The 12,632-nt window shown below is 38.0% G+C and overlaps 1 protein-coding gene across 1 annotated transcript; it reads left to right on the top strand.

The window, feature by feature from the left end:
• Positions 1-3,087: 3,087 nt before the first annotated feature.
• LOC107479820 (potassium transporter 3) lies at positions 3,088-9,010 on the top strand. Its single transcript, XM_016099920.3, has 9 exons — positions 3,088-3,421; positions 4,004-4,247; positions 4,400-4,648; positions 4,792-4,842; positions 5,201-5,461; positions 5,544-5,596; positions 6,246-6,360; positions 6,603-6,857; positions 7,363-9,010. Exons 1-9 carry the CDS (start codon positions 3,338-3,340, stop codon positions 8,466-8,468), a joined length of 2,418 nt encoding a protein of 805 aa, XP_015955406.1. The 5' UTR covers positions 3,088-3,337; the 3' UTR covers positions 8,469-9,010.
• The last annotated feature ends 3,622 nt before the right edge of the window (positions 9,011-12,632 follow it).

Below are 12,632 nucleotides of genomic sequence, written 5' to 3'. Positions count from 1 at the left end.
CTATTCCGACATGATCGAGAACCGATAGATGAATAGCCGTGCTGTGACAGAGTGCGTTGAACATTTTCACTGAAAGGACGGGACTGTAGCCATTGACAACGGTGATGCCCAACATACAACTTGCCATGGAAAGGAGTAAGAAGGATTGGATGAAGACAGTAGGAAAGTAGAGAGACGGAAGGGACAAAGCATCTCCATACGCTTATCTGAAATTCTCACCAATGAATTGCATAAGTATCTCTATCCTTATTTTATGTTTTATGTTATCCTCCATAACCATTTGAGTCTGCCTGACTGAGATTTACAAGATGACCATAGCTTGCTTCATACCAACAATCTCCGTGGGATCGACCCTTACTCGCGTAAGGTTTATTACTTGGACGACCCAGTGCACTTGCTGGTTAGTTGTGCGAAGTTGTGGTAAAGAGTTGAGATTGCAATTGAGCGTACCATGTTGATGGCGCCATTGATGATCACAATTTCGTGCACCAGGCCTACATCTAGTCTTAAAGCCTTACTTATAGCCATCGAAGCAGATATATATTTTGTCAAAGACAAGGAAGAATTGAGGGATAGATTTCACATTAACTCTTGCTGTCGACCCGGGATTACTCTTAATTATCTCCATGCCATAGTCCCTGATCTTGCCATACTGTTCTTTTTTGTTTCTCATTATCTTCTCTTTGGCCTCTTTCACTACCCTGTAAACCATCTTTAATGCACCACCAAGTTAAACTCTTCTCTAGGGAAGTCGATTATCTCATTAGTTGTCATATAAGATTGACTTGCCATTCTCTTCTCCACTTTCTTACTGATCCAGTGTTGATCAGTAGCATTACTACCCAAATCTCTAGCACATGTATGCTTTGGCTTGTAAGTCTTTACCTAGAAACATAACAGTGTCTTGTTGTATGATAGATGTGTCAGCCATGGACAGTCTTCCCCCCTACAACCAACCCTCACCCTTTCCTTATCATTTTTTATCCAGACAAGTTCCCTCCCTTCAGAAATGAACATATCTCTTATCACTTCTCTGAACCCATCAATGGTAGCAAACTTGGTTCCAATCTCAAATCTACCTTCCCCAAGTCTATACTCATCATTAAAAACTGGAAATTCATGCTTGTCTCCCTCATCCTCTGAAGACATTGGTGTGTAAAGATCCTCTTCATACTCAAAAATGGGATCATCATCATCTGAATCTTCCTCATTCACATAGAGGCCGATTGGAGGCCTATCATTGGGCTGCACAGTAGGCACAACTTCTTTAGCCTGTACAACAAGCCTAATTCTTTGGGGCTTTACATTAGGCCCAATTTCTTTGGACTTAGCAGTGAGGCTGGTCCTTTTGGGCTTTACAATAGGCCCAGTTCCTTTAGGCTTTGTAGTTGGCCTGGTTCCTTTGGCATCACTCCCACTTACACTCCTTTATCCAACTTTTTTTTTTACTTTCACTTGACTCTGCCATTGTCCCTTCCTTGACATTGACCTTACTCTTTGGCAAAACCTTCTCCTTTTCTTTCAGATTTCTTTTTCTTTTCATACCATCATTTTTCTCATCATAGCTAGAATAATCATCATCAGAAATAGTTTCAGAAACAACTGGAGAAGGTTTATACAGTTCGTCCTCCCCACTGTAATACCTATCATCTTCTGTGGATGGTGATGACTGAAGCTCCCTCCTGATGCTATCAACATCAATGTGATCATCAAATTCTTCCGCCCCCATTTTTGCAGCAGCATCTTCTTCCACTATCTGTGGCTCATCCACGGGGTGACTGAAGTAAATGTAAAACTCATCTGTGGTTGAATTCCTCAGCTTGTTCTCTCGCATCTCATTGATTCCTACATCCCCTCTCAGAATGTGCAGTCCAGTCTCAATGTCACTGCTTGTTGGATCATACCAATAAACTGCCTTGTATGATGCATAGCCCAGACTATTACCCTTACCTCTGTAGAAGATAGCATCTTCTTGCCGAACGAAGCTTGCCATTCCCTTCGCTAACCACGATGTCCACTAAGCACATCACCACATTCAACTGGAAGAAGACGTTTTTTTTAAGGGAGAAAGAAGCTGTTTGTCTTCTGGTAGGATTTTCTGTAATAACTGGAGTAGTTTCTGGGTGTTATGGGGATTACGAATGGTGAAATAAGGTGGGAGATGCTAACGACATCGTTTTGAGGCACAAGGACCAATTTGTCCATTAATAATTTGTTCCCCATCTACATCATCAGGTAAAACGAACAGCTCAGTTTTCACCCCTCCAGGTCAGTATTCTCCATTGCCGTTTTGAGCCCCAATTCGACAGGGGGTATAATTGTCACGTGTTTTTTAAGATGAGGGATTTAAATGTATTTTTTAATCCTGAGGGGCGAAAATTTCCGCGTTTAAAAAGGTGGCGGTGATAGCAAAGGATAGAGAAGGAAGCAGTGGTGAGAAGAAAAAAAAATTTTGAGACGGCAAAACAAATACACATATATAAAGAAGATGACATTGTTCTTTGGTTTAGGTTAGAAAAGCGAAAAGAATTAAATTGGTATAATGTTTTTATTCGCCACCTCAACTAACCATTGGTAAGGAGTAAACCACCTCACACGACATTACTGTTTCGATGACAAAAAATAAACGAGGGACTAATGTAGTTTATTTTTTAAAATTTAGAGAACTAAATTAAAACAATTAAAATTTCATGAACTAAATCAATACAACTTGTAAATCTCAAAAATCAAAGTAAAACTTAACTCAACCAAAATAAAAAATTAGTAAATAACATTATCATTAGAAAAATAAACAAAACAATCAACCAAAAATAAAATTTCAAAAAGACAAAAATATAAGGAAGAATACACAAAATTACAACATGCATGCAATCAATTAATTAAGAACTCAAAGATCAGATAAATGCTTTTCCATTAGATTCAAAGAACAGTAGCATTATTATCAAACATTCACCCAATTTTTTTATATTGAAAGCATATTTTGATTGAGGAATAAAATTTGAGTGAAATTTGTTAGTATAGTTAAAATTTGATAATTTTTCATTTATTAGAATTTGATCATTTTTATTTCCCCAACGGCCCAACCACACATAACCTAAAAATTAATGACAACGCTGATTTTTTCACAGGTGAAAGTTCTCACAGCTTTTTTACACGCCAGTCTGCAAATGGCGGAAAAACATTAGTTAGAGAAGTTAGAGGCAGTTTCGCGGTCTAATCACTTCAGGAATTGACTTTCCCTTTCTTTTATCCCCAAGAGAAGAGGAATTTCTACGTTTAATCTGATTCAACGCCATAACCAGAAAGAACGCTGCTCTGTTCCTGTGGCAGCTTCGCTATGAACTCAGACGATGCCGACAGAGACAATCGGGGTTCATCTACCGTGGTACCTTATGGTTCCCAACGGAGTTCATCGACCACGGTACGTTATGGTTTCCTCACTTTCTCTCTGTTTTCGCCACAATTCAAACCCTAACTTGAAATACTTATTGTGATACATTCGAACCAACTATGGCTTTTCCGTTTGCTTTCATTTTTCAGATTCAATTTCCTTTTCTTCGATCCAAAACCGAATGAATTGAATGTCCAATTTAATTGTATCAGTGATCATTGGATAGCTGCGCTTTTGAAGTTTATCTTAACAAGAGAATTAAGCGAAATAAAGAATAAGATCCGTTGGATCGCTGATCTGGAAACAATATAATATATCTTACTTCTAGGTTCGTGAAAGATTAGCTTCTTGCTGCTGTGTTGTTGGTAGGAGCTTCAAAAATTAAGCTGAAACTGTTTATCACCATAAACCACGGGTTTTTTCCATAGAATGTGCTGTGATGGCAATTCGCAATACAGCATTTTATAGAAAAGTTCAATGCCTCTTGTATTTTCGTTCATGGTTTTTTGTTTATTTATTTATATTTACATTTTGAGCTGAAGTTTGCTTTATTGAAGTTAAAAAGAAAACAAAAACACAAGTCCATAGTGTCTGATTTGTCTTTATAAACAGGTGGACGGCAGATTTCAACGTAAAGCACTTCTGTTTCTGTCATACCAGAGTTTAGGCTATTTGTTTGGAGATCTGAGCACCTCCCCTCTGTATGTCTATCAAAGTATATTTGCTGGAAAGCTGCAACATATTCAAAATGAGGAAGTGATATTTGGTGCATTTTCTTTGATTTTTTGGACTCTCTCTCTCATTTCTTTGTTGAAGTATGCTATTATCATGTTGAATGCAGATGATAATGGTGAAGGTAAGGTCCATTTCCTTTATGATGATTCTTCTAATCCTCTTTTTTCCTTTGTGTGTGTCTCTGTGTGTGTGTTTGTTGGTGGGTGGTAATTTAGTACCTTGGAAATTTCTGTGCAATGAGTGTAGTGGTACTAAAACATTGAACTTGTGCAGGGGGAACTATTGCTTTGTATTCCCAGCTTTGCAGAAATGCCAAATTTTGTTTGCTTCCTAACCATCAAGCATCTGATGAGGAGCTTTCTGCATATCACAAGCCTGGTTGTTCAAATAGAAGTATACCACCGTCACCTCTGAAAAAATTTGTTGAGAAACACAAGAGGTCAAAACCGGCGCTGCTTCTTTTTGTTTTATTGGGTGCTTGTATGGCAATTTGTGTTGGTGCACTCATGCCTGCCATTTCAGGTACGGGAGCACAATTTGTGCTCATAAATATGCTAGTGTGTCTGGTAAAATTTATCTGATCAATGTTACTTTTTTTTTTTTTGTTAATCCCTTATTACCACTATAAGTATCTTTCTTGACTTTATGAGAAATATATCTTGCAGTTCTCTCATCAGTTGAAGGTCTGAGGATCGAAGCAAAGATTACAGACAACAGTAAGTGGAAAAATGCTATTCTTCCACCCAACAATATCTAAAATGCTCTAACTTGAATAACTTAAAGGATATAAAATAATGATTTGGGTTGGCTGACTCTAACAGAAAGTTATGGTCTTTAGATCATTGTGACTTGAGCCTATTCAGATGCTTTCCTGTCTTCCTGATGAACAGCTATTTCCAAAAAATGTAGAATAAAGTTTGCTTTTTGATATTTTTCAGTATAAAGAAAACAATAAGGAATTGGGAAATTGATTCTGAAACTTTATACACTTAAGTTTCCCCACAGATATCAGGCTGTTCTCTTCTCCAAACAATATTATGAAATGTTTGTGATGACATTTATATCATTACACAGGTATGATACCTTTTATTTCTTGTGTTCTGCTGGTTGGACTCTTTGTTCTGCAACACCGTGGTGCCGACAAGGTTGCCTTCATGTTTCCTCCCATAATGATCTTATGGTTACTGTCTATTTTCGCGGTTGGCATTTACAATGTAATCAAGTGGAATCCAAGAGTATATAAGGCTCTTTCTCCATATTATATATACAAGTTCTTTTCGGTTACAGGAAAAGATGGATGGGCCAATCTAGGAGGAGTGTTTCTGTGTGTTACGGGTCAGTGTTAAATCTGAAATTCAAGTTCTACTGAACCATTGTCATTGCCAGATTCATTATGGTTTTCTTGTTATAACTTCAGGGACTGAAGCTATGTTTGCAGACCTTGGGTACTACAGACAAGCACCTATAAGGGTAAGTGCACTGAATGCATATTAATGAGTATTTCAACTTCATACTGGATTCCCTATAAACAGATGCCCAAGAACGATTACTGTTATTTAACTTTAGGTTTCAGTTATGGTGATGAAACTTTCCTTTTGTCATTATACGTGCCTACATGTAATAAACTTCAGACTGATATTTCATGTGACTAATATATGCTATAGTAGATGATATTAGGCAATGAAGAACTGTACTCAGATGGCAAGTTAACATGAAGTCGATTAATTTTAGGGAGCAGTTGATTCAACCATACTCACTATTTTGTATTGCATACTGATATATTAGTCTCATATGGAGTCTTTTTTTAATTATATGCTGCACAAGCATTACAGCCAGAGGAAATAAGACAGACTATAAGTAACTGACATTTATAAAGTGACTATAGCTAACTGACATTTCAGGCTAAAGTGGATTGTGAAAACAATCTTTGAATTGACCCATATTTGCCTGCATCCATGATCCTAGGCATAAAAAGTAGGCCTTAATTTATATCCCACAAAAAAAGAGGGCTTTATAGGTGAATCCTCATTTTTAAACAGAATGCTGCAATTGTTAGATTGATTTTGTTTTTAGAGATGATTGTTGCAACAGTTGTGATTATATCCTTGTTGCCATGCAGGTTTCATTTTGTTGTGTCGTTTATCCATGTCTTATTCTTCAGTATATGGGACAGGCTGCTTTTCTTTCAAAGAATTTATCTGCGGTGCCCATAAGCTTTTATGCTTCTATTCCAGGTTAGCTAATGTGAATGCTAGTAATTAAAAAGTATGATAGGTCATCTCGGAAATTTCTGAACAGCATGAATCACTGTTATCTGCATTCATAAGGTGCATAAACATTGAGTGGTTGTTGGTATGAATTTTTCAGGTTGTACTGAATATTTAGCTGGAAGCAATAACCTGTAGTATGTTTCTACTAGAATTCATAGCCGTTAAGTCTTTTTAATTTATGTCAGAATGTTTTTCTCATTATGTAGATATCCTATTCTGGCCAGTATTTGTGGTGGCTGCTTTGGCAGCAATAGTTGCAAGTCAGGGTGTCATCTCTTCAACATTCTCAATTGTCCAACAATGTCATGCATTTGAATGTTTCCCTCGTGTTAAAGCAGTGCATTCCAGAAGGTGGATTCATGGTCAGACATATATTCCTGAGATAAATTGGGTACTTTTGATAATTAGCCTGGTTATGACAGTTGGTTTTGGAGACAAGAACCATATAGGATATGCTTATGGTAAGTTGTGTCAAAACAATGGTCTTTAAAATCTCCAATGTTAAACTAACGGGTTATGGTACTTTTGTTTTTATGTTGGACTATTTATTTATATGTTGATTGAAATATTAATGATAGATTTTTTTATTTTTTAGTTTTTTTTTTTGTGTGTGTGTGTATAAATGTTTATTATGTGATAAATGTTTTATATTATGTGATAAATGTTCTACTTTATTAGTGAAGCATGTTATGCCTTTCTGTTTGAAATGTCTGTAAAACCTTTTCTTAGGAAATGAAAAAAGTAGCAAATCGTGATGCACTATTAGTGTCAACTTTTCAAGATTATCATAATCATATACTGTTATGCAATTTCAATGATGTTGCAATACATGTTTAAGTGATAGGGTAAAAAGCTTACTCTTAACATTGAGCAAATGTGAACTTTTTAAAAATTGTTAGTGTTATTACACTGATGCGGCCCTATTTATTGGCTGCTGATTCTCAGCTCATGATATCTTTATTGCAGGGATTGCGAGTCTGATTGTGATGTTTGTGACCACATGGTTGATGTCACTAGTCATCAACATTGTAAGGCATCAAAGTCTTCTACTTGCTATAGGATTTGTTTTATTTTTTGGTTCAATTGAGGTTCTCTTCCTTTCGTCTTACTGCACGAAAATCCCAAAAGGTGGTTGGGTTCCACTTGTACTCTCTGCACTCTTTATGGTTGTTATGTACGCCTGGCATTATGGTTCAAGGAAAAAATATTTATTTGACATGCATAACAAAGTTTCAATGAAGTGGATCCTCACACTGGGTCCTAGTCTTGGGATTGTTAGGGTTCCGGGACTGGGGCTTATATATACTGAATTGGCTACTGGAATCCCTGCCAGTTTTACCCATTTCTTGACAAATTTGCCAGCTTTTTACCAAGTGGTTGTTTTTGTCTGTATTAAGACCGTACCTGTGCCTTCTGTGCCCCACAAGGAACGTTACCTAATTGGCAGAGTAGGTCCCAAATCTTTTAGATTATACCGGTGCATTGTTCGTAATGGCTATAAAGATGTCTACAGCCATGAAAATGATTTTGAAAATGAGCTGGTAATGAGTATAGCAGAATACATTCAATTGGAAGCAGAAGGTTGTTCTGGAAGCCAGGAGGGTTCGGTGGATGGCCGGATGGCTGTGGTTAGGACATCAGGTAAGTTTGGGACAAGATTGCTAATGTCAGAATCTGCATCTGGATCTGAAGAAGGCAGCAGTACAAGTCTTCCTGGGGCTTTGACTGTTACTAGTAGCAAATCCCCTGCACTGAAGAAGCTGCAGTCCATGTATGAGCAAGAATCGCCCGAACTCAACAACAGACGCCGGATTAGGTTTGAGTTGATCAATACAATATACAAAGATCCACGAGTTAAGGAAGAACTCATGGAACTTGTTGAAGCTAAACGTGCTGGAGCAGCATATGTAATAGGTCATTCTCACGTGAAGGCCAAGTGGAACTCATCATTCTTAAAGCAGTTCACCATCAACCTTTATTCTTTCCTCCGGAAAAATTGTCGCTCTCCTGCTGTAGGCCTAAACATTCCTCATATTTGTCTCATTAAGGTTGGAATGAATTACCATGTCTAGTTCACGTTCATGACGAGATCTTGACTGAGGATGTAATTTATGCAAGCCATGACAGGAATCCCCTTGTGCTCCAACGACAGGCATGGTTATGCTACTCTAGCAGCTGCAACTTAAATGGATGTTGCTCAAGAATCTCCCATTGGCATGCTTGAAGATAGCAGCATCTATTGTCAAGATGTTATGATTTTGTGATGGTGCTGACAAGGTATGTAAATGACTAATTTGTTGGACGGTAAGGAGTTTCTTGGAGCTCCTGTCTGTATATGTACCTGTTTATTGAGTTTGAGCTTTCCAAATCGTAGTTGAGATTGGGAGTGAAGTTCGATTTCATTCAGTAGTTTGCATGTCGGCATCTACTGCTGCCTTCGCACTTACAAGGTACTTTCTTTTGGTCGTTTTTTGTAATCTTCATCGCTCGAATAATTAAATGATGCGTACTAAGAATGACGCCATGCAAGAAATACAGACGTGATAAGCAGCATTCAGTGGATATGAATTTTGGCTGTATTTATTTATTAATTTTAACCCTTATTGTTAGTGGTTCGATTTGTTCGTTATTAATAAAGAAATTGCTTTTTATCAAATTTTGTGTCAACGTTTATCGCGGTAGTCTTTTGTGCCATGAAAGGTCATTAATTTCGTTAATTCGTTCTTTCAGTTTGAGGGCCCGTTTCGACCTTTCTTGATTAAATATCGGAAATAGATGTAGTGTGAACAAACACTCCTCAATCCAAGTCATGGCCGGTCCCTTTTTTGATCGCATTGTCGTATAATTAAGAACGAGTAATTCTCGATAGTACCACACTCTCGCACAGTGTACGAATTCAGTTTTCCTAAATTGGCCTCATGATCTCAACTATCCTCCCTTGATTTCCTAAATTAACTAGCCAATTTCTTGTCATATCTCAGCAGGTATTATAGCATCTAAAACGTATAAACAATTGTAATATTACTAGAGTGAGATTCGCCCATGTGCTGAGATAAATTAATTATACTATATAGTATATTTTAATAAATATTATATTATTTAAAATTTGAATTCATTTATTTAAAAAAAAAACATAAGTTTTTTATATTAGAGTTATACAAAATTATACCTTCAGAGATATACCCACCAGAGGATATGTTGAACTAATATCCAATATAACTCATGGGACTCGTGCACAGACACCATGGCTGACTAGAATAATTTGAGCAGGAGATAGAGTGACAAAGAGAAGTTGAAAGAGACTTGAGAAGGGAAGTACGTCGACAAAGAGAAATAGAAGAAAAGCTTTTGAAATTAAAAGCCGACCTTTGAGGTCGAAGCAATCATGTAGATCGGGAAGAAACCCCTTTTGGAGGAGAAGATCCATTCATTAAAGAGATCATGAGGGCTAGGGTCCCAAGAAACTTTAAGAGCTCTGACATGGACCTCTAGGATGGAACGACCAACCCGAGACACCATCTAAGTAACTTTAAAAGCCGGATGTACTTGGCTAATGCGTTAGATGTAACTCGTTGTGAAGCTTTCCTGATTACGCTAACTAAAGCGGCGATGAAGTGGTTCGACAGTCTACCACCCAGGTTTGTAACCTGCTTCGACGATCTTGCAAGAAAGTTTCTCACTCGATTCTCCATTCAGAAAGATAAAGCCAAACACATTCCAAGCCTCCTAGGAGTCAAGCAAGAGGTTGAAGAAACTCTTTGAGCTTCATGAAAAGATTCAGCAAAGCCTGCTTGGAGATTCAAACTCTGCCTACAAAAGAAGTGATAATGGGGCTAGTCAATGGCCTCAAAGAGGGGCCATTTTTCCAATTCATATCAAAACGGCACCCGACCTCCCTATACGAGGTACAAGAGTGAGCAAAAAAATACATGAATATGAAAGAGAATGCCTGACTAAAAGAGCATGCTCGAAGACAAAATCCTCCTTACCAGGCTCGAGATAAAGAGAAGGAAGCGAAGAAAAAGGATGAGTACAACTAAGACAAGTCTCGAAGATATCATAATTACACTCTTTTGCGAGTTTCCCTTGTTGTCATCTACCGAGAAATCGGCATACCAAAAAATTTCCACCTTCCCAGCCCATCAAAAACAAAAAAGGTGGAAGTAGGATAAAATATTGCGAATATCACAAGATATATGGACATTCCATCAATTATTACTACGACTTGAAAAATGTGATAGAAAAACTAGCTTGGGAAGGACATTTAGAAAGATACTTGGCAAAAGAATCGAATGATCAAGGAAAAAGAAAAAGAGAGGAGGAAGACAGGAGTCAAGGAGATCGGCCCCCACAAACTCCTGATAGACACATCCACATGATAGCCGGAGGATTTGCAAGAGGCAGATTAACTAAGTTTTCTCGTAAATGGCATTTGAAAGAAGTTTATCAAGTTGGGGAGGAGGTTGAAGCCCCCGACTTGTCCACTATCTCTTTCACAAAAGAATATGCTCAATGGATAACAATGGGGCTCAATGATCCCGTTGTGATCACAATGATACTCGCTAATACAAATCTCTATAGGACTCTGGTGGACCAAGGAAGTTCCGCCGATATTTTGTTCAAACTTGCCTTTGACAAGTTAGGCTTGGAAGAAAAAGAACTTAAAGCATACCCCGACACTCTCTTTTTGGGTTGGGGGATACACCAATCCAACCTCTTAGCTTCATTCTGTTGCACACCACTTTCGGTAAAGGTTCGAGGTCCAAAACTTTGAGTACAAACTATATTGTGGTTGATGTAGTATTAGCCTACAATGCTCTAATAGGTCAGACAACATTAAATCGGCTTGATTCGGTCGTCTCTATCCCTCATTTCTGTATGAAATTCCCAACCTTAGAGGGAATAGTCATCGTGAGAGGAGATCAGAAATTGGCGAGAAGGTGCTACAATGAGAGATTGAACCTACGTGAATGTGCAAAGGAGAAAGAGGTCAATAGCATCAAACTTGGCGGTGCCTGAATTCGAGAAGAATTGAGACCACAACCTAATGGTAAAACTGAGGAGATTCAAATCGGAGATCAAGTCAAAAAAATAACAAACATATGAGCTAACTTGGACAAAGAATTGAAAGCAGATCTCGTCAAGATCCTATAAGAAAACTTTGATCTTTTCACATGGAAGGTCTCCGATATGTCTGGAATACATTCAACCCCATGAATCACAAGCTTGTGTTTACTCAAGCTCACGACTTGTACAACAGAAATGACGAAAGGTTGGCCTCGAAAGAGCACAAGTCATTGAAGAATAGGTCCAAGCTTTGTTAGAAGCCATGTTCATAAAAGAAGTAAAATACCCTTTATGGCTGGCCAATGTAGTACTCGTGAAGAAACAAAACAGGAAATGAAGAATATGTGTCGATTATACCAACCTCAATAAAGCTTGTCCTAAGGACCCATACCCTCTTCCCGGCATTGACGCTCTGGTAGATTCAGCTTTCAAGCTACAAATACCTATTCTTTATGGATGCATATTCGGGATACAATCAAACTCCGATGTACAAGCCGAATCAAGAAAAAGACTTCTTTGATCACTCCTAAAGCAAATTATTGTTATGTGGTAATGCTTTTTAGATTAAATAATGCTGGAGTCACATATCAACGATTAATGAACAAGGTATTTTCACCTCACTTTGGGAAGTTAATGAAAGTCTATGTGAACGATATGCTTGTCAAAGACAAAAGAAGATATTAATCTCTTGCCCGACTTAATTGAGGTATTCAAAACAATAAGGAAGCATGAGATAAGATTAAATCCCTCAAAATGGACCTTCGTAGTGGAAGCGAAAAAATTCTTAGGATTCATGCTCACCCAAAGGGGCATCAAAGCCAACCCAGACAAATGCAAAGCAATGCTTGAGAAGAAAAGTCCGACCTACCTAAAAGAAGTTCAACAGTTAAATGAAAGGTTAACAGCCTTATCTAGATTCTTGGTAGGGTGGGCCTTGAAATCTCTAGCTCTATTTTCAATACTCAAGAAGGGATGTCAATCCGAGTGGACTCAAGAATATGAGCAAGCTTTTCAAGACTTTAAGAACTTCCTGAGTCAGCCACCCATCCTTACCCAACCTAAAAAAGGAGAGGAGCTCATACTATACCTGGCAGTTGTAAGCAAGGCCATAGCCTCCGCTCTCACTCGAGAAGACAAGAACGGACAACAACTAGTCTACTTTACCAGTA

This window comes from Arachis duranensis, chromosome 3, assembly GCF_000817695.3.
Source record: "Arachis duranensis cultivar V14167 chromosome 3, aradu.V14167.gnm2.J7QH, whole genome shotgun sequence".
NCBI lineage: Eukaryota > Viridiplantae > Streptophyta > Magnoliopsida > Fabales > Fabaceae > Arachis > Arachis duranensis.
The sequence above is the reverse complement of the archived record's forward strand: the minus strand, read 5'-3'. Positions and strand labels throughout refer to the sequence as shown.